Below are 27,280 nucleotides of genomic sequence, written 5' to 3'. Positions count from 1 at the left end.
CGCTCACCCTTCCGAGCGCACGGCCAGAGCTTCCAGTGGGCTGTGTGAGACTCCACCAGTCTGACTCATGATGCGCCTTACCACATGGACGGTTCTAGGGCCCTGAAACACAGAAACCTGTCCCTCAGACTTGACTTGACCTAGAGTTTAGGCAGAATAACAGTGCAGGCAGCCGTGCTCTGAGAGAGGTGGTTATTCAAAGTCCCCCCACCACCACAGGTCTGGCCCTATTAGGACCCCCAGCTGAGGAAGGCTTTGTTCTCAGAACCTGTCTGGGCTGCTGTCTGTTCAAGACTGCTGCTGCTGCTAAGTCACTTCAGTCATGTCCGACTCTGTGCAACCCCATAGATGGCAGCCCACCAGGCTCTGCCGTCCCTGGGATTCTCCAGGCAAGAACACTGGAGTGAGTTGCCATTTCCTTCTCTAATGCATAAAAGTGAAAAGTGAAAGTGAAGTTGCTCAGTCGTGAAGGACTAGTAGCGACCCCATGGACTGCAGCCTACCAGGCTCCTCCGTCCATGGGACTTTCCAGGCAGGAGTACTGGAGTGGGGTGCCATTGCCTTTTCCATTCAAGATTCCACTGCCTGTTAACTGAAGGATGAAGAGTTCTTGTCACTGAAGACCAAACGTGAGGAAATGGGCAAAGGATGGTGAACATGTTTTAGAGCTGGATCGAGGTGGTTGTGCAATTTTGTAATTGGACTAAGTACCACAGAATTGTTCCTTTTGAATGGGTAAAACTATGTGAATTTCACCTCAAAAAGAAAAAAAAAAACCCAAAACCACGTTCTGTGTGAGGCACTTCTCACCATGGAACCTGAGACTGGAGATCTCAAGGAATGTGTGTGTCTCGGATGGGGGGACAGGTATGCCTAGTCCTCACCTCTAGTCAGGGAACTCTTGGAATTCAAAAAGGCCTTGATTTTTCTTGGTCATTCCTCCTTTGAACCACTTTGTAAATCTTTCACATTCTGTTTGCCTCCCAAAGCAGTGTATTTAGTGTTGTTCATTACATGCTAAATAAGGTTTTGTTACCTTTCAGAATTGAGGATTGTTGGTGCATCCACATCATCAGAGGTTGGCAAGCAGCTGGGGAACTCAGGTGGTAAAGCCAGCATAACGATTTCCAGAAAGAGAACAGGGATGTCTTCTCTCTTACGTTGGCTTTTCTCAGCACTGCCCTGAGCCCACTGCCATTTCCACCCGAGGGTTACCTGGCTTTGAGGAGGGCTCAGGTGGCCAGGCCTCCCAGGTAGCACTAGTGGTAAAGAACCTGCCTGCCAATGCAGATGTAAAGAGACATGGGTTCAGTCCCTGGGTCAGGAAGACCCCCTGGAGGAGGGCATGACAATCCATTCTAGTATTCTTGCCTGGAGAATCCCATGGCTCAGAGTTGGACACGACTGAAGCAACTTTGCAAGCACAGGTGGTCAGGGACAGGGGAGGCTGGTCTTTAAGACAGGAGTAAGGCATCAAAGGTTCCACTGTGTAATTCCTGATTTTCAAGCAAGTTTCCTGAAAGGGGACTCCTTGTTACTAGTCCTGCCGAAAATGTCTTTCTTTCATCTGTTCTTTTTCCAACTGAAATAGTGGACACAGTTGAGCCTCTCTTGCAGACTGGTGTGGAGGGGAGTCCAGCGTACCACCGCTGGGAGGGCAGGCTGGCCCTGGCTCGTGGGGTGACCTAAAGCCCAGATGGGCTGGGAAGGCATGTTTGGGGTTTAAGCCTGTAGAGATTTATCTGCCATGCAGGGTCCCTGGCGCTCAAGGGAACACTGGGGTGCCTTTCATGGGACCAGAGGTGGGTGGGGGGCCCATGGCAATGCTGGAAGGAGGCTGCTGGAACCAGGACTGCAGATACTCAGGAGATAAAATTTATAGAACGTGATGTTCAGACCAGCACTAGAACAAGATAAACCCCATTTAAAATTTTCCAGAGACCACTTTAACTCTGCAGGAACTGCTCAGGCCTGGTTGCTACTGGTTCTGTCTACTCCACATTCTTTGCATGGAAAGATTTAGGCATTGGTGAGGAGAGTGCAACTCCCTGGCAGATGTGCTCGCAGCTGACCCAGAGCAGAATGGAGTAGGAGGTGCATTTATCTTTAAAGGCTTCTGACTGCTTTAGTAAAACATCCTCAGAAGACAGTTTTAATGTTACATAGACCAGAATTTGTCCACTTCAGGGTTCTACCTGAGTGCAGTTTTTCTTTTCCAGTTGTTTCAAATTCTTAGAATCCTGCAGAAGCACCCAGAGGTGGAAGGACCCTCACACGTTTTTTAATCTCCATTTTTGCAGATGAGCAGAGGTTCAACTTGCCCAAGGTTTCATGAATCTCAGGCCACTCTGGATTTGGTTAAGAGGTCATCTCACATTCCAGGCAGACCTTCTTTCCATTCAGGTTCTGAACCTTGGATTCCTCACTTGTAATCCAGGGCAATGCCTCTTTCTGTGAGATGGTTTCAAGGATCCAAGTTAATCCATGTGAGGCTCTTGGTTTAGGGCTGGGTTTACATCAGAAGTGCTTACTGAGGGTTATCTGTACCATGGGCTGTGAGACCAGGACACAAACCCTAAGCCCAGGGCGTTGCTATGACCCCAGTGAGAGCAAGCAGAGGTGCTGGGAGAGAACAGGCGAATTTTCATTCTGGCTCCAGCAGCAGCTGTGCTCTATGGCTTAGTGAACCTTTCCACAGAGAAGTGAGTCCTGCATCGTGACAAAGGATGGAGAAAAGTTCTCCTGGAAGTTAACTGTACAGGCACGTGGCGGGCAGGTTACCTGTATCACGGTGCAGGAAGGACTGGCAGCCCACACACACGGGCAGAAAGGCACACAGGCTCTGCCTTGCAGTCAGAGCATCTGGACAAGACGTGATGCCTCACTTGTGCCCCTTGGCTTCTCCCAGAGCCCTGGAATGCTGCAGAAGCCATGGGTCAAAGCACAGCAAGAAAGCATCACAAGCTTTCCCCCCCTATTGAGGCCAAGCAACAAGCTGGAGAGTGGGCCCGAGCGGCTGTTGGTGCTGTCAGGCTTCATGACTATTCCTCCTTGTTCCCTTGTGTACAAGGTGACAGGTATTGCTGACACCAGGGGTTTCACTCTGTAAGGAAGCCAAGAAAGCTTGAACTCTCTACTGAATCGCTTAGGCAGAAGCCAATACATCTAACCTCAAAGCAAACTCAGAAGTTTGGTCCCAGAAGTTTAGATGTTTGTATATTTTCCTAAGCAGTTAGGAAAAGAAAAACCACAACTACTAAAACCTGCCAGGCTGCTGCAGGAAGGGGTGTGGGGAACCCCCGGCCAGGCCTTCAGCGCAGGCCCTGCTGTAGTCCGTGTGGTGCCCAGCAGGCCCTCCTGGACCGCTGCACCACAAGTCTGCTGCACTGCAGGTGTGGCTGGGCACAAAGTGGGCGGTTCCCTTAGCTTTGCCCCAACGGTGCAGCTGCCCACACCCACCCTGAGGCCGAACAGAGAAAGGGCTGCCCAACACCCAGGTTTTTAGTGTTTCCACTTTATTGCTCAAGCACGGAACTTGAGGCAAGCCTGAACCTTCAGCAACGTGCAGAGAAGAGGCTGAGGGGGTGGGGATGCGACCTGGCTGAGAAGGGACACTGACAGGAGGGGGTACAAGGGTGGTCACCATGACGCCAGAAGACAGCATCAGCCACGACACCTGGGCTGAGGAGGAAGGGAGCGGAGGTAACGGGCACAGCAGTGGTTTTCCCATGCCCCTAGCACCCACGTGGAGGCCGCGTGTTTGTAAACGGACCGGGAGGAGGGGAAGTGGCTGCCCAAGGAGGAGTCTCCCTGTCCACCCTGCCTTCTTGTCGGACCTCACATCCCTACCACTCGCCCCTTCTACTGTCTGAGAAACGGACGCAGCAAACAGGAAGCAAAATAAATTAACATTCTGATGAGTGTGCGTGTGGAGGGACATTCATTCACGTGGAATGGGGGTGAGGGGAGGGGCAACACCACCTAAAATGACCCCCCCATCCCCCAGCCTGCTCCTCTCTCCCTTCCCCCAAAGCCACCATCCAACCAGATAGAAAAATAAAGGTCTAATTCACTCAAAATTCTTCAGTTTGTACAAAACTAACAGGGTGGAGTAGGGTGGGGGGCAGGCAGGCAGCCATGGGGACAAGGCTGGGGCAAGGCTATGCTTCCGCCTCCACCTGAGGCTGGCCCCCAGCCACGTCGTTCTTCGGCTCGTCCCTCATCTCGGCGTCAGCTGGCTGGTCTCCCGCAGCCACTGCGGCCTTGGCCTGTGAGAAGGGAAGAGGGGCAGGGCGTCAACGCCAGTTCTCATTTGGCCCTCGCCCCTGACGAGAAAGGTGACTGTCACTCCAGGTCCCTACTCACCTGCCTGTACCCAAGTGATCTCCTTGCACAATGACGTCATGGAGTCTGTACCCAAAACACGCACCCCGCATAAAAACTAGTACACAGCAACTTCCAACAGAATTACAGAGACCAACGACACACCTGTGCATGCATGTACAGAATCAGGGACGCGCACCGTTTATTCCAATACTATGGAAAACTGAACTTGTCCATGGCAGGGCACTGAACACTTCAAATATAGCTAGTTCAAGCTAGTTTAAAATACACATTGGATTTTGAAGCCTCAGTCTGGGGAAAAAAAACTAGCCTTGCCCCAGCAATTTAAAAGTGCTACGTGTTAAAATATTTAGATACCTTGGGTCAATTAAATATTAAAACTAACCACCTATTTTACTTGTTTTTAAACAGAGCTACTAGAAACTTAAAATTAGAAATGTGGTTTGCATCATATTTCTGTTAGTGAAGGTTTAGAACACTGAGAGACTAAGAAGCAGGGAACAGGGTAAATAAGATACGATACACCCACTCAGTGAAATACTATGTGAGCTCTTTTGCACACTGATGTAAAATGAGCTTTAGGTGTGACGTCCAAAAAGCACAAGGTACTAGTAGGAGGCAGCACCTGCTGCTTGTCACCCGGGAGCACTGCCTGCCCTGCAGCCTTTTTACTACATGCCCTTCTGTGCACTCTGAATCTATCACCTGTTTAAACCTCAGGTTCTTAAACCTGTGTTTACTAACGGGCACAGAGAATACAGGGCGGGAAGCACACCAGAACATCCAGCTCCCAACCCCCAGGGCCTGAGCGGGCACACACACACACACACACACACACACGAACACACACTCAGGGACACACACAGACTGGCAGGGACCAGGTGATGCTGCCTCCCGTTCACCCTGCCCATCCTCACCTTGTTCTCCTCCTCAGCCAGCCTCTCAAACATGTTGGCGTAGAGCTTCTTCTCCTTCTCAAGCTGCTTGCGGATGCGCTGCTGGCACACGACCAGCTGGGCCTTGGCCGCCTTGTTGCTGGGGTAGAGCTGCAGAACCTTCTGGAAGTCAGCCCGTGCCAAATCAAAGTCATTCACTGCCAGGTGGGCTTCTCCTCGGCGGAAGAGGCCTTTCTCGTTGTTGCTGTCTAGTTCCAGGGCCTAAGACACACAGAGGAAGCAGCAGCAGTCTCAGATCCTCCCAAGTCACTGCTGGGGAGACGGGGCCCCACCCCAGAAGAACAGGTCTTGGGCACCACGTGGAAAGGACCCAAGGCTGGGAAGGCGCCTCATTTAGTCCAGGAGGCGCACAGGAAGACGGCTCTTCAGATGAAAACCACCTGGGACCCTCACACACTCTTCTCTTTTGTGGGGGACAGGGGAACCATGCAGCTCATAGCTTAGTTCCCCAACCAGGGGTCCATGCCCCCTGTGATAGAACACAGAGTCCTAACCACTGGACCTCCAAGGAAACCCATCCACCTTCAGAATAAAGCGGGTACAGGAGGGAGAGGCAGAGGGCCAAGAGGGGAGAATGCTGAACTGGTTCCTCCAACCAGTGCTTCTACTCGCCTCTGTGCCCTCATCCCCGACCTTAACTAAGCCAAAAACCTACTTGCTTCCCACACTGCTGCCTCTGGGCCTCCACCTCTGAGCCCCACAGCTCCATCCTGCCTCCCCTGCCCTAGTCACCAAGGCCACGCTTCAGGCACACCGGGAGCTCACCCAGCCCGGCCTGGGCACACCACCCTCAACCCCCTAAGGAGCCTCACCTTGTTGCAGTTTTCAATGGCAGCGGAGAAGGCTTGTAGCTTCAGATGACACATGGCCAGGTTGAGGTGGGAGGCCAGCCGAAGGGCCTGCGCTTTCTCTGCGTCCTCATCAGAGAAGCTGGACTCGTACTCCAGCCAGGACACAATCTTCTTGTACTGCAGCACAGCTTGCTTGTACTTGCCTTCCTACAAGGCGGGGGAGGGACAGGCTCAGGCTCCCAGCACAGGCTCGGTGGCCCCAGGCTGTCACAGCCCGTGGACACCAGTGACCCAGGGGCATGAGAGTCATGACCCTTGCCCCCTGCCCAACCTGACCAGCCAGCCCAGATCCACTTGGTGACAGCTGCAGGTGCCAGCCTGTCTACTTCCTGGCAGAAACCCCGCTGTCGTGGCAGAGCCGGCCCTGGGAGTGTCTGAGGACCTCGCTGGGGGCTCACCTTGAAGTACACAGTGCCTCGCTCCTTCACTATGGTGCTCTGCTCCAGTTTCTCCTCTGAATTCATCTCCCAGGACTCTTTGGCCTGCCATACCCCAAAGGAGAAAAACAAGCTGTCAGCGGCCCCAAGGAGTTACGTCCAAGGTGGGGCAGGGAAGACCCTGAACGAACTCACCTTCTCAAAACTCTTGAGATGTATTTCATACTTCAGCTCAGCATTTGGTGGGATCTGGAACTTCTCCTTCCCAGCGCTGCCGAAAGCGTAGCTGTAGGGGCAAGAAAACACCAGGTCGTTTCTTAACTTGCTTCACACTTAAAAGGTTTCCTGCAAAGTGCCCTCCATCCCTTTGGTCTTGGTGCAAACTTCCACGCTTGGCAAAATCTTCCCTGATGCTGCTTCTTCACACAGTTAGTTGGGCTCTTACATCTTACACATCATTCTAGTAACTCACATTACACACTGGCATGATTATCTCCCTGAGCAGAGAGCCATTAGAAGGTGGGAACAATATCTCTGAACACCCAGGAATTTTCTGCACTGTGTCTAGCACATAGTAGGTGTGTTTCAACAAACATTAGTAACAACTGAGTCAATTAACAGGAGACGAAAACCTTGGGCTTGAAAAGGCAATCTGCCACAGCCATAACTGAAGAGATGAGGTTTTGATTCAAAAAGACGTGGGTGACTGTGACCACACTCCTGAGTACAACAGAGGTCCTGACGGTGTCTGTGCGGTGTGCCCAGCACAGAGTGACTGCCGGCAGGGGAGGATACAACTGGCTATACAATACAGGCCAGCTCTACAACTCACCTGGACAAGGAGATCTGACCTCAGTTCACCCACCTGCTCTACAGACTGCCCACACTTGGGCCAGAGCTGGCCTCACCTGGGCTTGAGATACACAATGGAATGTTCTCCTTTTTCCATGCGCTGGATAGCTTTCTCCAGACCACAGGGCAGATCCATGCTCTCCCCCTCGCCGACCTCAAAGCGGAGCTCCCGCTGGTCAAACATCTGGTCCTTGAAGTACCCTTCCAGTGCAACTGGCGTGGAAGACAGACAACGCACTGGATTTGAGTGGGCTGGTGACTAAGGGATGCACCAGCCACCCCCAGCCACCCCTCCGCCCTGTCCCTTCCTACTCCCCAGATGCCCTTCTGCATTCTCAGATGGACAGATGTTAAGAGAATATGGTTCAATCCCTCACTTTACAGATTAGAAAGCTGGATCAGAGAAAGGCACGGACCTGCCTAAAGCCGCCCAGGCCCTACAGAGCGGAACCCGAGTGGGAACCCCAGCTTGTGAGCCTCACCCTCCACAACGGCGCCTTCGTTGGGCTTGGCATAGCCCTCCCCCCGCGTCCGTATTCTCCTGATGATCCCGCCGTCTTCCTCTTCCGTCAGGTCCTCACCCTTGAACTCGAACAGCTCCACCTGTGGACAAGGTCCAAGGATCCATGCTCCCCTCTTACTCACAAGAGTCCCTAGTAAGGGCCAGAGCAGGTATGACTGCACAGGCAGCCACACCAGGAGTGGACCAAGTGGCTAAGTTCTCAGGAGCGGCCCTGGTCTCGATCTTGGTATCAGTCTCCTTAATGACTGCTCTATAGAACAAGCACGTTCCAAACGGTCCTAATTCAGCTGCCAGACAAGCTCCATCCGACAGGCATTAGAAATAACCCAACACCTCTCACCAGTCTTTCCAACATTCTCCGAGCCTGCACTGCGTAGGGCTCAACCATTTTTGAGTCTTAACACAGTGAAGTTTCACTTTCTCAGCAAAGGCTTGCCCCTTACCTCGACCCACGCGAGAAGCATCTCTGCCCACATCTTATTTCTAGAGCACCAATGTTCTGCACTGTCAGTCATGACTGCATGTAGCCTGTGACCTCCCAATTCCTTCGTTTTGGTCCACCTCCCTCTGAGCATCCCTCTTGAGATGAACAGGCCTCAAGCCCTCACCCCACTGCTTCAAGTCTGAAAGAGGGGCTTGCAGTCACCTCTCCCCAACTGAAACCTGCCCACTGACAGTTCTCTGGTAGAAGCAGTAGGTGATGCGCACTCCATGTCTTCCCTCCCGAGGGCAGGCCCTCAGCCTTGGCTACATTGTCTCCAGGCAGCAGGAAGGGCTGGAGGGGAGCCAGACCCTGGGCTGAGATAAGGCTGGCTCTCTGCCTGGCCCTCTGTGGCCGGACACTCACCTCGAACACAAGTGTGGCGTTGGGAGGGATCTTCGGGGGGCTGCCTGCTAAGCCATAGGCGTACTCCGGCTTGCAGGTGATGTGGCACACTTCACCCACCTTCATGGTCGCCAAAGCAATATCCCAAGCCTTGATGACCTCCCCTGTAGGTATAGAAAAGAAACAGGTCCTCTTTGGCAGGGATCTCCCTCTGGGTTCAAACAGTGGCCTGAGAGACTTACTGTCCCATGCCCAAAGGGAAGCTGGGTACTATTTAGAAATAGGACCAAGAAGATAGAAAATCTGGTTGCGATAAATGGTTATCAGGTCTCAGACCTCTCAAAAAAAAAAAAAGAAAAGAAAAATCATTCAACTCTGAAACAAAGAGGTTCAAGAAAACAAGGCAGTCCACCCCGGAAAAGGAAGCAAGGTTTTCAGGGATGATCAAGGCAATGAGAGATTAAAAAATCAATAGAGTTTCAGGACAGTGGAAATAAAAAAAGAACCGTAATAAACTGTTCCCTGTTTAAGCTTCTGAGAATACGGTTTCTGTTTGTGACAACGCACACACCCTGGTCCTGAGAGCCTGCTAACCATGCCCACCTTTCCCTAGGTCGAAGGAGAACCTGTCCTTGCGGTCCAGGCTGGAGTCGAACTTGGTGCCATCGAGCAGCCAGCCTGTGTAGTGGACAAAGACACGGTCCCCGATCATGGGTGTCTCCGTGCCCGTGCCCTCTCGCTTGATGACCTGGAAGGAAGGGAAGGAGAGAAGGTGAGTCCCTGGGGATGGACACAGAAAGGAACCATGACTGTTCGCATGCCTCTGGCCAGAATGTAAATGGTCTCCTCTGCCTCCTTGTAAGTAACTCAACAAACCCATCATCAAATGACTCTGCTATGGGGTTTGGCTAGAATTAAACTGACCTCCCTTTCTTGGACCATGACATAACTTGGTTTGAAACCCTGGAGACAAAAGACCTGAAATCATTTTTGCTGTTACGATCTTACAGAAGTCACTTTAACTCTCTAAACTGACCATATTTGTAAAGTAGTGATGATAAATCCTATCAGAGTGGTTACAGGACTAAACCACTAAAACACTGAATAATTATCAGCAGCAAAGGGGAAAGTATTTACGCTACACTTCCTCATGCTTCCTAAACGCCAGTCATCCAATCAGGTCTGGTTTAGAGAGAGGAGAGGGAAACCAGAAAGTCCAGGAGAGTTAAGAGCAACCACCAGCTTACAAGTGAGCCAAGGACCCTTGAGCAGGCCCTATGCTCTGACCTGGGACTTGAGCGTTCCTGACTGGTAGGCTACTGCAGTCCTTGAAGTCAGGGCTAGAATATTTCCCAGTGTTTAGAAGAACCTGCTTCTCTTTGGCGTTTATAAAAAGGTGGTCTACCTGGTTAAGTGTGCAAGTTACCCTCTAATGGAAAGCTCCCACGATGCAACGGACATGGACTTGAGTAAACAGAAAAGTGAAAGGGAAGGCGTGGAGAATGAAAAGGGTAAATGGGTCTCCCTGGAAGCCCGCGTGCCCACTGGGAGAGCAGCCAAGTGCGTTTCTGAAACGGCTAAGAAGCTCCCCGAGGTCTCCAACCTGCCCTGGCCACACGCACACGTGGGCTGAGCTGCGGGAAGCCAAGAGGAGCAGAAAGTCTGGGTGAGGATACCAACGAAGCCAGGCTAGGATTTCGCCATCCTGGACAGCGCAGAACCTGCTCTGAACCGCGGCCGGTTGTCTTGACCCGGGTGTCAAGACGCCCTGCTGCCTGGCTCCCAGACCCCTCCCCTGGCTCCTCCGGCCGTAACACCGTTTAGGGCCCCCAACCAAAGCACCTCCTCCCAGTCCTGCACCCCGCGCTCAGGAAGGCCCCGGGCCGGGGGTGGGGTGCGGTGTGGGGGCCGAGGGGGGGGGGGAACTACAGGTCCCGGCATGCACCGGGGCGTGGGGGGGGAGGGGAACAGCATGGCCGAGCGGGTGACCTAGCCGGGTCCCAGCCTTTAGGAAAGGGGTGACCAGAGGGCGGAGGACGCTACCACCGCGCGCCAAGTCGCACAAAGACCCGTGCGGGCCAGGCAATAACTCCCGGGACCCTGTTCGCGTCCTGGATAATGTTTAACTGCCGGGGTCGGCGAGCTCCGCACCCCGGAGGCGCAGGAGGCCGGGGTGGCGGGGGGGACTCCCTGGCGGCAGCGGCGGCCGGGAAGGAGCCAGCCGCGGGTCGCAGATCGCAGTGGGGCGGTGCACGCCGCCGGGGCCCCCGCGCGAGCGCGTCCGCCTCCCGCGGCACCCCTCCCGGCGCATGCCGCAGCCAGAGCAGGCGCTGCGCTCCGGGACCTTTCCCAGGCCTGGGGAGCCTCAGCCCAGATGTTCCCCTTCCGAGCGTGTAGCAGCCCTCCCGCCCTGAACCGGCGGCCTGGCCAGGAAGGCGATGAACAGGGCCACGGCTGCACGGTCTGCTTAACGGCCGGCCGGGAGGCTGCAGAGGCGGCCGCCCGAGCCCCGGCCAGATGCTGGGGCGCTCCCGGTGCCCAACTCCCGCCGCCTCCACCGCCCCGGGGCGCCCCCCGCCCCTTACCTTAAGCACCCCTTCATCCTGCTTGGGGCTGATGTCCACCCCTTCGAGGGGCAGCGGCGCCGACTGCGCTCCGCTCTCGGCCGTCTTCGTCTCCTCGGCGGTCATCACGCCGTTTCTCGGGCAGCGGGCGCCGGGGTGTGCGCGGCGGTGCGGGCGGCGGGTCGGAGCTCGCGCACCTCTCTGCGCGGGCGCGGGCGGAGGAGGAGGTGGGGTCGTGGGCGGCCGGGTGAGCGATTGGTCCCACCGCCTCGGAGGGCGGGGCTGGGAGGAGCCGGGCGGCCGCGAGGGACGTGGGGGGAGAACTTTCTAGAGGCGCCGGCGGCCGAGCGGGTTCAGGCTCTGGCGCTCAGGGCGCTTCTGCGGAAGGTGGTTTCTGGTTCGTTCCTCCCGCCAGCCGCCTAGCCCCGCCCCGGCCCTGAGACCCTCGGACTCGAGAGCCAGCCCCCGCCCCCGCCGCTCGTTCTCCCGGCCTCTCCCTCCCGTCCCCCCCCTCCGCCGGGTCTAGCCGAATTCTTCCAGATCCTTCTCGATACCTCCACAGCGTCCGACGCCGCGCCGCCGGACGTGGGCGCCGCGCGTGCGTCTCCCCGGCTCGAGCCGTGGGCTGCCTGCCTCCCCGCCTGGCCGGGCGCGCGTCTTGAACGCAGAGCGAGGGGAGCGTTACCTGTGCGTGTGGGGCCGGGGAGGCGTCTGGGTTTCCCCGGAGAGGGGCCAGGGCCCGGCGAAACGCGGCGAACTGCCCGTTTGCAAGAAATGGCCCGCGTATTAAAGGGGCCTTTCCCGACAATAATATAACTGAACACAGAGAATGGGTTCAACTCGCTAGGAGAGCCACTGCATCTTACTGAAGGCCCATGAAAAGGAATATTTTCTTAATACTGGGTTCCTGCGTGTTCATGGACTTCCCGTGGCGACTAGGAAGCGCCATAGTTACCGAAACAATAGTCTTCTGACAAAAAGATCTGTGTATGGAGGGTCCTGCTCTTCCTTAGCTCTTAAGCCCAGTTTAGTGTCTGGTGCGTGTTATCAAATAATTATTGGTTGCAGGAATTTGTATGCCAATAATAAGGTTTTTTTGTTTGTTTTGGAGCCCTTGCTCAGTGCTTGGCACTGTATTATGAAGACTGTCCTATATAGGTAGAAAACTAAAAGGGCTGTTTTCGGATGAAATTTCAATATTATAACATAACCAGGGAATTCATTGTAATCTTTTCTGTTCGGATTGGCTGGGAAGGGATGCAGGACAAATAAAATCGTTTCTTCCAGCAATTTACAGCAAGTGTATTTAGCCTCGACTAAGACGTTTTTCATTCAGTGACTGGCCTTCAGCGGACGTGGGGGGATTGACTCACTAGAGATTAAATCTGCTTCCTTTCTACCACTGTCCTCAGGAGGGTGAGAGGTAATGGTGGCCCTCCAAAGTCGCAGGAGACGGGCGGAGGGTAGGGTGCTGGCTTGCCACCTTGGCAGTTATCTTGCTGTTAGTTCCTAAGCCTGGGTGCGGTCACTCTTGTGTGTACTGGTTTCTTTTGAAGCTGGGGCCACTGGATATTATCTGGCTGAACAAGTTGGTATAGAAAAGGTCCGGTCGAGTAATGCTTTTCTAAAAGCATCTATTTCTTTACTGGCAGCAAACAGTTGTAGGTTATCTCCTAGTCTGTCAGCACGTTTTACTTGAGCACCCAAGATATGACCGCTTTTGCACGCATACTGACAGTCGAAAGAGCACGTGCTCTTTCTAGAGAGTAAGCAACGGGTGGGATCCCCAACATACTAACCGATTTGAGGCAGATTAACAGGGATAGGAACACCTGTCAACAAGGGTAGTTGTGATGGTTACAAAGCAGGAATGTATGTCGGGTATCTAGCCCAGTGGCCACCTTCGCACAGGTTCGTAAATCATGCTCATGATTCTGATAGGATGAGTGCTCTGCTGAGACCAGAATAGGATACAGAGGTGTGTAAGAGAGGGAAAAACCTCGTGGAAGGGGAAGGGGAAGGGTCAGAGGGAAAGGTTTCCAGGGAGGAAGTGCTGTGCTCTTTCAGTCAATGAATGGTTGAAGGGTCTGGGAGATGGAAGGGGTGAGGAGGGACAGTAGTCACTGGGTTCTAGGATTCCTCCCATTTTTTTTTCTGTTTCTAGAATTATTTTCCATTTTATTTACATTATATTCTTCAGATTGTAAAACTTAAACATACTCGGTGTCGAAAGTGCACAGATAGGTTTGTTTCTTTTTCAGTGTTTTCCTTTCATTCTTTTCTTGCTAGGGATCGAACCCATGCCCTTGGCAGTGAACGGGCAGGGTCCTAACCACTAGATCACCAAGAAATTCCCAAAACTTTCTTTCCATCTCCCTCATCTGTTTCCCAGACACCCCCTTTTTTTTTAACCCTCAGCCAGTTTAAATTAGTATTCCCGTTAAAGGTGTTTAATAACGTCATTATTTTCAGTGGTACCAGTCAGTCATTCAAAATCCTTCTGAAACTCCCCCCTTTTGCTAGAGGAAGAGAGCATACTTTCTCTTTTCCGCACTCCCCACCTTACTCTTTAGGTGCTCTGGTTAGTTTTGTTATTATTGTTATTATCTGGCTCATTTTTGGCAGAATGAACCTTCTGGGAACTCACATGGTACACCTCCCAAATGCCAGGCCCATCCCTCAGACATAAAGATCCCTTGTTTTAAACGTTTAGTTTTTATTTTATTTAGTTATTATTATTTTGGCCATGTTGCCTGAAGTGTGGGATCTTAGTTCCTCCTGACCAGGGGTTGAACCCTTGCCTGTGGCAGTGGAAGCAAGGAGTCCTAACTACTGGACCACCAGGAAATTCCCTAAACCCCCCTTTTTTTTTGTCTTTATTTTTTGCCTTCATTTCCACCAAATATAGAATTATATAATGATAGGTAGGTTTAACGCTTTGTTTTTAAAGGTTCTTTAAAAAGGAACTTTTTTGACTGCTAATGCTCTTAAACATTAAAAGAAAAAATAGTACTTGAATCGTTCAAGAGAATGTGAGATGAGCATGTGTGTATACATATACACATTATGTAACATACCAACATAAGGGACCTTGGGAATGTACCACACTCCCAACCTAAGAATTAGAACATCACCGATATGACTGGTGTGAAAAAAAAATGTTAATACCAAAAATGTTAAGGACATTCATAATTTCTTGCTACTTCTGGTGTCTGTCAACTGAGAAAACACAATTTATACTACTAACCAAAACAGCTACTGAACATTTCATAAAATATTTACTTATTTTAGAGATTACAGCTCCATTTTCATGCATTTGAATAACAATAGACTGCCATGTGGGCTTCTCCAGTAGCTCAGGGGTAAGAATCCACCTGCAATGTAGGAGAAGTAGGAGAGGTGGCTCGGATCTCTGGGTCGGGAAGATCCCCTGAAGGAGGAAATGGCAACCCACTGCAGTATTCTTGCTAGGAGAATCCCATGGACAGAGGAGCCTGGCTGGCTAAAGTTCGTGGGGTCACAAAGAGTCAGACACGACTGATCACTGCATACACATGTGGGGTCTGCACACAGTGGATGCTTGAAGCTCCATCACTGAACATACCCCGGAGCACCGGGTGGGCAAGCTTTCCTCATCTCTGGGATAGATGGGAATCATAATACTGTCTATGTCACAGGGGTTTTCTTTGAGGGTTAAATGATAAATTATCACGTGTGATGTACTTAATGCAGTGCATGGCACACAGCAAATGGATAAGTGGTCATGAGTGTGTGTGTGCCGTGTCTCACTTGTTCAGCCTGTTGGATGCTGGAGTATAGATCTGAAAGACCCCAAAGTCTCCAGTCTTCAGATTGAGAGCCACTGACTGGTCTGGACAGGGGTTTGCTCCATGGTGTCTAGAATAGTGCTTCTTCCTGATGCTATTATGAATAACATCTGTCCTTTTTTCTCTTTCGCACTCAGTGATGAGCATGACTGTCTCATACACTAGCTTTGATATTTTGTCATTCCAACAAGTCTGGGCACCCTGTGAAGTAAAGACTTGATCTTAATATTTCCTTGGGTTTCTGATCTCCTTGGGGGAAAGCAGACAGGATATTTGGTGCCTGTCCCACTGAAAGAAAGGAGTATTTTCCTTCTTTTAAAAGACAAAATCTAATGTCACCCTTAAGATAAATACATTTTGTTTTGTTTTGCTCCTTGGGGCAATAAAAAGTAGCCTGTCTTCATCCTTCCATGTTTGTAGATGAACTGAAATTTGGCTTTGGCCTCATTCATGGGAGTGTCCAATAACCAAATGCCTCATTTCCACCTTCCCCAAACCTGTCTGTGATCAAGGATCACGTGTGGGTCCAGGGCATCAGATCTAATTAGCACAACTGGAACTAGGATCCCCTTTTGGGAGAAACGCAGCCCTGCATCGGCCTCAGTGGAGAGTAAATGTGTTTACCATCATAAATGTGCTCTGCAGTGACCACAGGAGCAAGCCAGCAGGCTCTTACTACTGAGAAATTAAGAAATTATTGTTCCTTTGGTATTACATCAAACTTCTGTAACTGGTCTGCTAATATTTTTAAACATTTAAATTGGAAAATAATAACAAAAAAAGCTTGTATGAAAGCTCAGATTTACTCTTGTATCCCAAAAGTCCATCTATATCGGTCACAGTCAGCTCTAGTCAAATATGGACTATACATCCTTTCAGCGTGTAGCCAAAACGTGTACTCAGAAGGACCTGGGAGTTCATCTCTTCCCAAAGGCCCTGCAGGCGTGTTGTTCAGCAGCCTTCCTCCCCAAGCCAGCCTCCTCCTGGGGCACTATTTTTGGGCTGACGGCCTCAGCTTTTTTCCTCCTGGGTTTCTGGGTGCCCCTAGCCAGGGGGAAGGTGGGGAGGGGTGGGAGTACTCAGGGATCCCAGGTAGAGGGTGGAGGGGGAAGGGGTGTCTTTCTGCATGGGGCTCTGGGTTCCTCAGGGACTTCACTGATCAGTGGCAACGTCCCAACTATTCTTTCTCAACTTGCATCCACTTAACGCTCACCATCTGTATTACCTATTGGTGGCCAGTTGGTGCAAAGCTATTTATTGAGTGGGTCCGGAGACCTCCAGGCACAGAGTGGGCCGCCAGGCCCATAGGCTTGGAGCCGCAGGCAACCTTAGGGCCCTGGAGCTGAGAGCTGGCAGTGTTGCACTTTCCCTCGGGGACAGCCCTTCCAGTTGTCTCCAGATTTGTTCCTAGGGCAGGTGCTGGACTGAGTGTGCAAGGCCGCCTGGGATCACCGGGCTCAGACCCAGACTGTTTGGGTAGCTGCCCTGGATTTCCCATTGTAGGGACACGGCTGAGCGAGGGACCCAGGGACCCAGGGACGGAGGGAGGGAGCTTGATCTCATCAGCTTGAGCGGAGCCTGCGCCGGTGCATCTCAGGGGTGTCAGGGTGGGTCCCCTCCTTGGGCGCGCTCCAGCCTCCGTGCCCTCTGGTGGCCTCTGGGGTCCCCCAGAGTGGCTGCCTAGCGCGTGATGGGGCTTAGTACGACTGGAGAAGGGGACAATTTCCGAAGGACAGTGGCCCGCCCAAGGCCCCGCCCCAGCGAGGTGGCTAGCGAGGCCCGCTCATGCTAGGCGGGTGCTCGGAGGACTCCAGTGACCCGGTCGCCCGCCCCGCTGTAGGACCTCTTCCCGACCTACGGGGAGAACACGGCGCCGGGTTCTCAGCAGCCGGGCCTGCTTTTCCGCCCTTGTCTTTGTACTTTTTTTTGATTGCACCTGTGTCATTGTGATAATAGCAGAGTCAGCTCTTTTCTACGCACTGCTCTTGGCTTTCACTGCTCCCCTTCCATCCCTCCGCGCCTCTGCCCTCCTCCTCCCCATGTGGACATGTGACCTGATGCTTTAACCGCGATTTTGGTAAGAACCAGGTTTATCCAACACAGTGAACTCATTTCTAACTAAGGAGAAGAGAGAGATTTATTGAGCATCTGCGAGGGCCCTTATCAGCAATAGGGCCTGCAGGCACGTCTGCGATGCTGTCCAGGACCCTTAAGGCACAGATACCAGAAGGGAGAGCAAAGGAAGGACTGACTTGCGTGGGTCTACTTCAAGAATGCAGGATGGCCCGGTCTGTGAAGGGTAACAGTACTCTGGGAAGGCGTCACAAACACCCAGGGCTTGAGAAAGAGCTTGGAAAAGTAGACAATAATATATTTGTTTACTTTTAAAAATTATATAACATCATGAATGAAATAATGCCATTTACAGTAACATGGATGGACCTAGAGATTATCATACTAAGTGAAGCAAATCAGAGAAAGACAAATATCATATCACTTACATGTGGAATATAAAAAAGTGATACAGATGAACTTATCTACAAAAGAAAAATAAACTCACAGACATAAAAAACAAACTTACAGTTACCAAAGGGGAAGGAAGAGAGAATAAGAGTTTGGGATTAACATATACACACTACTATATATAAAATACATAACCAAAAAGAACCTACTGTATAACACAGGAACTATAATCAATATCTCATTATAAAGGAAAAAAAATCTGAAAAGGAATATATATGTGTGTATATATATATTGGAGAAGGCAATGGCACCCCACTCCAGTACTCTTGCCTGGAAAATCCCATGGACAGAGGAGCCTGGTAGGCTGCAGTCCATGGAGTTGCGAATATATACACATGTCTAATTGAATCACTTTGTTGTACACCTGAAGCTAACACAACATGGTGAAACAATTATACTTCAGTAAAAAAAATCGAAAGATATAACATCAATAAATTAACATAAAGCTGGATAAAATTGTATATATATATATATATATGTAGCCACCTGACTACCAGTTCAAGGTACAGAACACCTGGGCACCCCAACAGACTTTTGCATAGCCTCTCCCAAGAGTAACTGTCCCTAAGAGTAACCGCTATTCTGACCTCTCCCAAAAGATTAGTTTTGTCTGTTTTTGAACATCATTCAGAAGGAATCAAACAGTATGTACTTTTTGGACCAGTTTCTTTCATTGCACATGATGTCTGTGAAATTCACCTACTGTCTTGCATGTAGAAGTAGTTAGTTACCTTTTCCTGCTGTGTGATACTCTACTATATTGAATATACTACAGTTTTCTTATTGATGATACTGGGGTTGTTTCCAGGTTTTGGGTATTATGAATAAAGCTTCTATGCACATTCTTGTACATGACTTTTGGTGGACATAAATGCTCATTTCAGTTTGGTATATAAACAAGAAATGGAACTACTGGGTCATGGAGTTTCTTTTATATTTAGCTTGAACTGCTGCTTCTGCTGCTAAGTTGCTTCAGCAGATACTACCAATTTCGCAGTATCAGGGTATCAAGTTACACTTCCACCAAGAGGGTATGAGAGTTCCAGTTGCTGGACACTCTCACCAAAACATCGTATTATCAGTTCTTTCTTTGTTGGCTGCACTGTAGCATGTGGGATCTTAGTTCCCCTGGGATCAAACCCAGGCCCCCTGTACATAGTCCTAACTACTGGACCACTGGGGAGTTTCCGTCAGTACTTTTAATTTTACTCCGTCTGGGGGATGCAGTGCAGTGTAATTTATATTCCTTGATAGTTAATGAAGTGGAACGCATTTTCATACACTTATTGACCATCTGGATGTAGCCTCATTTGTGAAGTACCTTTCAAATCTTTGGGGATATTTAAAAAATTATGTTGTCTATTTGTTATCAATTTGTGGGATTTCTTTATATATTATAGGTAAGATACATTGCAATAATCTTCTGGTCTGTGGCATGCCTTTTCACTCACATAATGGTATTTTATTTTATTTTTTTTAATTGAGGTATAGTTGATTTACAATGTTAAACACGACAGAGTGACTCAGTTATACATATATACATTCTTCTTCATATTCTTTTCTGTTCACATAATGGTATTTTTTGATGAGCATTTAAATTTTAATGGAATTCAATTTATTAATCTATTTTTATACAGTTAGTGATTTTCCTTAGTAGATTATATTTTTTAGAGCAGTCAAGTTCAAAGCAAAACTGAGCAGAAGGCAAGGAGATTTCCCATACACTCCTGGCCCTCACACATACACAGACCTCCTCCCATTACCAACATCCCCTCATCAGAGTGGTACAATGTATCATGCTTTGAATTTCAAATTCCTCTAGTTCATTGTCAGTATAGAGAAAAACAATTGACTTTTGTCCATAAACCTGTATCCTGCAACCTTGCTATAATCCCTAATTAGTTCCACTAATTTTTCAAAATGTCTTCAATTTTCTGCATAGATGTCCATGTCATCTGTGAACACAGAGTTCCATTTCTTCCCTATCAGTCCCGGGCTAGTGATTCTCCATGCGTGTCTTGTTTAAAAAAATCTTTGTCTATTCCTTGGTCATGAAGATTTGTCTCTATTTCGTTTTTGCTTTTTTAGAATGGAAGCTTTTTTTGCTTTATCATTCACATCTAGGTCTATGATCCATATCTGATTAAACTTGACAAATGGAATGAGGTAGAACTGAGGTTTATTTTTTCCCTATGAAAGTACAGTAAACCCCAGACCATTTATTGAAAGACTATTGCTTTCCCTCTGAACTATGGTGGTTCCTTGGTCATCTGTCACTGGGGACCATATATTTATGTCTGTTGTGGACTTTTATTCCATCGGTCTGTTAATAATCCTTGTGCCAATGCCTTAGCATCTTGGTTGCTATAGCTTTAAAATGAGTTTTGACATCCAGTTTTATCCTTCTGTGTCAAGATTGCATTTACTCTTCTAGATTCTTTGATTTTCCATATACATTTTAGAGTCACCTTGTCAATGTCTTTTTAAAAATCTAAGATTCTGATTGAGACTCCATTGAATTTACACGTCAAATTAGGGAGATTTGACATCTCAAAATATGGAGGCTTTCAGTCCATGAAAGAAAGTGAAAATGTTAGTCTCTCAGTTGTGTCTGAATCTTTGTGACCCCATGGACTGTAACCCACCAGGTTCCTCTGTCCATGGGATTCTCCAGGCAAGGATACTGGCGTGGGTAACCATTCTCTTCTCCAGGGGATCTTGCCAACCCAGGGATCAAACCCAAGTCTCTTGCATTGTGGGTGGATTCTTTACTGTCTGAGCCACCAGGGAAGCCCCTTTCTGTCCATAAACATGATCTATTCTTCCATTTTATTGGGATTCTTTCATTTTTTTTCAGCAATGTTTTATATTTTATATTTTTCAGTGTAGAGGTCTTATGCATCTTTTATTAGATTTATTCCTAGGTACCTTTGGTTTGGGTGCTGTTATAAATGCTATTTCCCAGAGTTTATTTTCTGTTTGTTTATTGCCAGTATATAGAATGCACTTACTTTCTTTTTATTTAATTGTGATAAAATATACATAACCTAAAATTGACATTTTAACCATTTTTCAATGTATAGCTCAGGGGGTTTAAGTACATTCAAGTTGTTGTACAAACATTCAATTGATTTCTTTTTGGTAACAGCCTTACTGAGATAGAATTCAGACACCATATAACTCATCCATTTAAAGTGTACAATTCAGAGAGTTCTCTGCAGGTCCATTGGTAAGGACTCTTTATGTTCACTGTGGAGGATCTGGGTTCGATCTCTGGTCAGGAAATTAAAATCCTTCAAGCTACACTTCATGGAAAAAATGTGTACAATTCAGGGGCTTTTAACAGAGTTGTGCAATCGCCACTCTAATCCATTTTATTTATGTATTTATTTCATCTCAAGGTTTGTGGGATCTTAGTTCCCCAACCAGGGATCAAACCCAGGTCCTTGGGTCCCCTACATTGGAATTGTGGTGCCTTAACCACTGGACCACCAGGGAGGTCCCTACAATTCATTTTACAACATCTTCATTACCCTGTAAAGAAATCTCATACCTTTTGGCTGTCATTTCCCAACCATCCTCAGCGCCCAGCCCACAAATCCACTTTCTGCCCATATTCTTAATTCACAGGTATTTAAGACTTAGAAAGAGTGCCTGGAGCTTTCTTTGTCTTTAGGCACTGCCTCTCTTTCCTCCTTTTCATTTTTTGGCAAAGGATGGGAGGGAAGAAGCCTGTGGTCTGGACAATGCCTCTTGTTGCCAGGAGAGGGCAGTAGTCAGTTCCCTATCCTGCAGGCGCAACCTCAGCGCCATCTCCAGGGGTCAATGAGTGCCCACCAGGTGCCAAGCTCTGCGCTGGGCACTGGGGGTGCCAATCTGACTCCCCGCTCTGGAGGAGTCCATGATCTAAAAGAGTGAGTCAGGATAAAAAGAATGAAATAATGCCCATTAGCAGCCTGCTGAAGCTCCAATACTTTGGCCACCTGATGGGAAGAGCCATTGGAAAAGACCCTGATGTTGGGAAAGACTGAAGGCAGGAGAAGGGGATGGCAGAGGATGAGATGGTTGGATGGCATCACCAACTCGATGGACTTGACTTTGAGCAAGCTCCAGGAGTTGGTGACAGACAGGGGAGCCTGGCGTGCTGCAGTCTGTGGGGTTGCAAAGAGTCAGACACGACGGAGCGACTTAACAACAGCAACAAGCAGCGACGTGGATGGACCTAGAGACTGTCATGAGTGAAGTAAATCAGAGAAAGATACATATCACATGGCATCACTTACATGTGAAATATAAAAAAGTGGTACAAATGAACCTATTGCAAAACACAAATAGAGTCTCACAGCCCCCTTCCCTGCTGTTTCAGAACCAGCTGAGTGAGCCTGACCCTCCATGGCCAGCCCAGCTTGAACAAAGGGTGATGGAGAGGGACGGAAAGACTCAGAAGTGGGGGCCACAGAGGGGTCGTTGACTCCTGGGCCAGAGCCATGGAGGAACCAGGAAGCCACAGGGGTTTAACTGGAGATTTAATAGGAGTTAAACTAGGGGCTTAAACAGGGGTTTAACTGGGAGAATATTGAATGTGTTACAACATGCTTCTGTTTTATGTTTTGGTTTTTTGACCCCAAGGCATGTGGGATCTTGGCTCCCTGATCAGGGATTGAACTTGCACCCCATGCATTGGAAGGTGAAGTCTTAAAGCACTGGGCTGCCAGAGAAGTCCCTATCCTCCATTCTTATTGCCACTCTTGAGGTCCAAGTCCCTATTGCATTGTCTGGTTTATTGCATAACCTGACTTGTTTGCTTGCTTCTAGTCTCTTTCCCCTCCAAGCTATTCTTCACCTTGCTTCTGACTTATTATTTCCAAGACACTGCTTTTGCAATTTCATTCCTCTGTTAAAAAAACATTTCAGTGATGTACAAATGGCTTATAAGATAAAGTCTAAACTTGTTAGCTTGCTGTTTAAAGTTTTCTGGGCTTCCCTGGTGGCTCAGCTGGTAAAGAAACCACCTTCTATGTGGAAGACTCGGGTTTGATTACTGGGATGGGAAGATCCCCTGGAGAAGGGGAAAGGCTACCCACTCCAGTATTCTGGTCTGGAGAATTATACATATACAATCCATGGGGTCACAAAGAGTCGGACATGACTGAGTGACTCACTTTCACACTTTAAAGTCTTCTACAACCAGACCCCAAGGAGTATCATCTTCTATTCCTCCCATGATGCTTCTTAGAGAATTCGTACCCTAGGGATGTGTGTGTGTGTGTAGAATGGGAGGGGGAACTTTGAAGAAATAGACCAAAATGCAGTACATTTTCTTAAAGTGTCAAGTTTACCAGATGACAATTACTTTAAGACAATTTTTAAACATGGAAACAAGCCGTGGTTGTATAGTAAATGCAACGTTTACATAAACTTAAGACTGAAGCATCAGAGACCTTTTCAGGATTTTGATGGGCCTCATTCCAAAGGGCCCATTCTCGAGGGGCTTCCCAGATGGCACTAGAGGTAAAGAATCAGCCTGTCTTTGCAGGAAATGCAAGAGTTGTGGTTTCAGTCCCTGGGTCGGGAAGATCCCCTGGAGTAGGAAATGGCAACCCACTCCAGTATTCTTGCCTGGAAAATTCCATGGATAGAGGAGCCTGGTGGGGTGTAGTCCATGGGACAGCAAGGAGTCGGACACGACTGAACACAAATATATACAGAAGACATTAATCCATGGTTTGTGTTAGGAACTGAATTGTGTCCGATTTAAAAATTAAATGCATTCCAAAGGGTGATAGTACTTTTCCCCTTTCAAACTACACCAATCAGTGATAGTTGGAAGTACTGACAAAAAACAGACTCTGGAATCATCCTTTTGTAAATTCCCACCCCCAGGTTTGTATACAACTTGTAACACTGGATCTTCTTCTTGAAAACTTTTCCTTCAAGCCTCAGAAACTGTCCCTAAAGTTTCTTATCTTGCCAGGAAATCACACCAATTACCAAGGTCATTCCCAGGGATCACTTAGCATAAAGCACCCCCAGTTGTAATTTCATAGGCCCATCCTGAGATATTGTGATAATAAATATATTTTTGGCCTCTGTCCCAGCTCTTAGCAGAGCTCCTAAAACCCTTGAAATTTCCGGAGTGAGGAAACAGGTACAGGTGTCTCTGGTTATGTTAATAATGTGATTTTGGGGAAGCCCCTAGGTAACCAGCCTAAGGTTGTGAGCCAGGGGAACAAACTGGGTGACTGGAAGGTGGGAATGGTCAGGCCCATCCCCAAGCCTCCTGGGAGGGGAGGGGAGGGGGCTGGAGATGGAGTTCAATCATCAGTGGGATTTCCATGGTGGTCCAGTGGTTAAAACTCTGCCTTCCAATGCAGTGGACGCTAGGCTAGTTCAGTCCCTGGTTGGGGAATTAAGGTCCCACGTGCAGCAGGATGTGGCCACACACACAAAAAGGAAGAAATCACAATGACCAACGATTTAATCAACTTGTGCGTACGTAAAGTGAAAGTGAAGTCGCTCAGTTGTATCCGACTCTTTGCGACCCCGAGGACTGTAACCTACCAGGCTTCTCTGTCCATGGGATTCTCCAGGCAAGAATACTGGAGTTGGTTGCCATTTCCTTCTCCAGGGGGTCTTCCTGACCCAGGGATTGAACCTGGGTCTCCCACCTTGCAGGCAAAGCCTTTAACCTCTAAGCCACCAGGTAATGATGCCTCTATTAAATACATGGAAAGAGGAGGTTTGGAGAGTTTCTGGGTTGGTGAGCTCATGGAGGTGTGGGGAAAGTGGAAACTCCACTCCCTCCCCATACTTGCCCTGTGTATCTCCTCCTCCTGGTGTTCCTGCGTTATGTCTTTACATAAACTGATGTTCTCATAAGTAAAATGTTTGCCTTGGTTCTGTCAGTCTCTCTAGCAAATTAATCAAACCCAAGGAGGAGCTTGTGGGAACCTCTGATCTACAGTCAGTAGTAGGTTAACAACTGTGGTGCTGGCGAAGACTTTTGAGAGTCCCTTGCACAGCAAAGAGATCAAACCAATTAATCCTAAAGAAAATCAACCCTGAATATTCATTGGAAGGACTGATGCTGAAGCTGAAGCTCCAATACTTCGGTCACCTGATGCGAAGAACTGATTCACTGGAAAAGACCCTGATGCTGGGAAAGACTGAAGGCAGGAGGAGAAGGGGGCAATGGAGGATGAGATGATTGGATGGCATCATTGACTCAATGGACATGAGTTTGAGCAAACTCTGGGAGACAGTGAAGGACAGGGAAGCCTGGTGTGATGCGGTCCACGAGGTCACAAAGAGTCGGATATGACTGAGTGACTGAACAACCACAACAAGGTGAGCAGCACAGATGATGAGCTGGCCTTGGGGCTGCTGTCTCATGCTGCAGTCCTGTGGGACCGAGCCCCTAACATATGGGATCCCAGTTACCTGCAGGTAGTGTCAAAACTGGGTTATTGTGTGGTGTTGGAAAACACACTGGACATGCCTTCAGAAAAGCTCCCAGAGGTCATGTAGTCCAATCCCTGAGTGGACAAAGAAGAACCACGTCTGAGGGGGTGAAAGAGATGTGCTCTACCCTCCTGACCAGGTGAACCCCCTGAGGAAGGACTGGGGCCAGTAGCAACAGCCCTCAACTTGGCTTCCAGACCTGAAAGTGTCATTTCACGGGAGCGCAGAGGAGCTTCGGTACCGTAGTCCTTTATGTCTCAGTGCAGAGGAGAATTCAGTAAGAGCAAAGTGGTAGAGAAGTGATTTACCAGAATAGGACATGTGTGAGGCTTTTAAGCAGGTGGGCAAGAAATGCCATATGCTGAGGACATACTGGGCTACAGTTTTATAATCAAAGCAAAAGTGGGGAGGGGGATAAGACCTTCTTTGTCTTTCTTGAGTAGAGGTCATTTTCATCATTAGTTCCTTCTCTGGGTTGAGCAGGGGAGTTTTCTTGTCCCTGCATGGTTAATATAGGTCCACAAACAATATTCTTTTTCACCTGTGCAGAGAGCGTGTCCTAGGGATCACTGACCTACTGAGCTCGCTGGCAGGATGTGGGGCTCACGCCACCATTGTTTTATTGTCTGGGGGCAACTCTCGTGCTTCTGTGGCATGGGTGTGTTGCTGAGCACACCTGCTTTCCCGAGTAATCATTAACTTACAGGAGTCTCCCATCTTTCTACATAGAACCCCTTAGTGGGATTAACTGTTTAATCACTTAGTCTGTCTCAACCCTGCTGAGGTGGGCTGGGGAGGTGCTGTCCATTCTAGAGGTAAAATAACTGGGTCTCACATTAAGGTCAGACAAGAGCAGGGTCTATGACCAGATTGAACTTCGGGGCTCCTCACCCTGCACACTGCGTGGTAGTCCATGGGATTGCAAACAGTTGGACACGACTGACTGACTGAACAATGCTCCACATGGCAGTCACTTTCCTGACAGGGGGTTGTGGTGAGGGAAAGTACAAGGCTGACTGCAGGACCCAGCCAGGAGCACAGCGGCTGTCTTCTGATTGGTTGGAGATGAGGTAACAGGGCAGCGTTTCAGGAATCTTAATCTTCAACCTTCTGGTTCCAGACAGTCTGGGTTTCACGTGCTTGTGCTCAGCTTGTAGCCACCATCCGCCCCACAGAGGATGTCTCAGTTCCCACAGAACTGCTCAAAGATGGGTGTCAGATTACTATGTATACGTCTTGAGGAGGCTCTAGGGCTGTTTTGTCGATGAATGATGGTCCTGACTTCTGTTTAACTGCTCTTGTTACTGTGTTCCTTTATCAATAATTGCCTGTGCCTTCCCTGTGGAACTCAGGAAGGGTATCAAAAGACCAAAGCCTTTTTCTACAAACAAGAACTAGAACACGGAGAGGCTTTTTCACCTGGGAGGCCCCTGAAGGGTGCTGCTGGGTTCCAATCCCCCTTTTCTTGGATACTTTTCAATCCTGAGGGCAACAGGTGCAGGATAAGAAAGGGAACAAAGTTTTAGATAAAGAGGTTAATGAAAAACTGGGCAGAGGAAGCTGGTTTTACCAGGCTCAGTTCCAGGGCCAGAATACAGGCTTCCTTAGTCAGCTACGCACGTGGTCCTTAGGTGGTGCCAGGTCGGTTCAGTCGCATCTGTTTGCGACCCCCATAGGCTGTAGCCCACCAAGCTACATGGGATTTTATTCAGGCACGAATACTGGAGTGGGTTGCCTATGCTTTCCTCCAGGGGATTTTCCCAACCCACGGATCAAACCAGTGTCTCTTAAGTCTTCTGCACTAGCAGGCGGGTTCTTTAACACTAGCGCCACCTGCTTGATAAACATGGTCAACTGAAGTCAACCTACTGCGCTCAGTATTTATGGCTGCCACCTGGCAAAGAAACACCCCCCCACGGATGGCGGCGGAGGGCGCAGCGAAGGAAGGGTACAGAGTCCAGATACAGATCACGATCCCTCCGCTGGGGTTCCCGCCCCACGCCAGGCACGCGCAGACACCAAATGCGAACTCCATCCTCAGGAGAGCCAAGGAGCGCGCACGCGCAGTGACCCCGGAGCGCAGCGGCGGGACGCTCTACTTGCCTACGGAGACAGAGTCCGGGACTAGCCGGCCGCGCAAGCGCAGTGGCGCAACACGGGGACCCGCCCCACCGAG

The 27,280-nt window shown here is 49.3% G+C and overlaps 1 protein-coding gene across 1 annotated transcript; it reads right to left on the bottom strand.

Annotated features, from left to right (window-relative positions):
* Positions 1–3,498: 3,498 nt before the first annotated feature.
* On the bottom strand, positions 3,499–11,709 carry FKBP4 (FKBP prolyl isomerase 4). Its single transcript, XM_040233722.1, has 10 exons — positions 11,315–11,709; positions 9,333–9,477; positions 8,751–8,893; positions 7,863–7,983; positions 7,437–7,593; positions 6,724–6,814; positions 6,550–6,633; positions 6,113–6,298; positions 5,262–5,501; positions 3,499–4,268 (listed from the first exon to the last, which is right to left on the bottom strand). The coding sequence occupies exons 1-10, from the start codon at positions 11,417–11,419 to the stop codon at positions 4,161–4,163; spliced, it is 1,380 nt and encodes a 459-aa protein (XP_040089656.1). The 5' UTR covers positions 11,420–11,709; the 3' UTR covers positions 3,499–4,160.
* Positions 11,710–27,280: the final 15,571 nt, after the last annotated feature.

This window comes from Oryx dammah, unplaced genomic scaffold, assembly GCF_014754425.2.
Source record: "Oryx dammah isolate SB20612 unplaced genomic scaffold, SCBI_Odam_1.1 HiC_scaffold_29, whole genome shotgun sequence".
NCBI classification, from domain to species: Eukaryota; Metazoa; Chordata; class Mammalia; order Artiodactyla; family Bovidae; genus Oryx; species Oryx dammah.
Note: the sequence above shows the minus strand (reverse complement) of the source record. Positions and strands in the feature narration are given on the sequence as shown.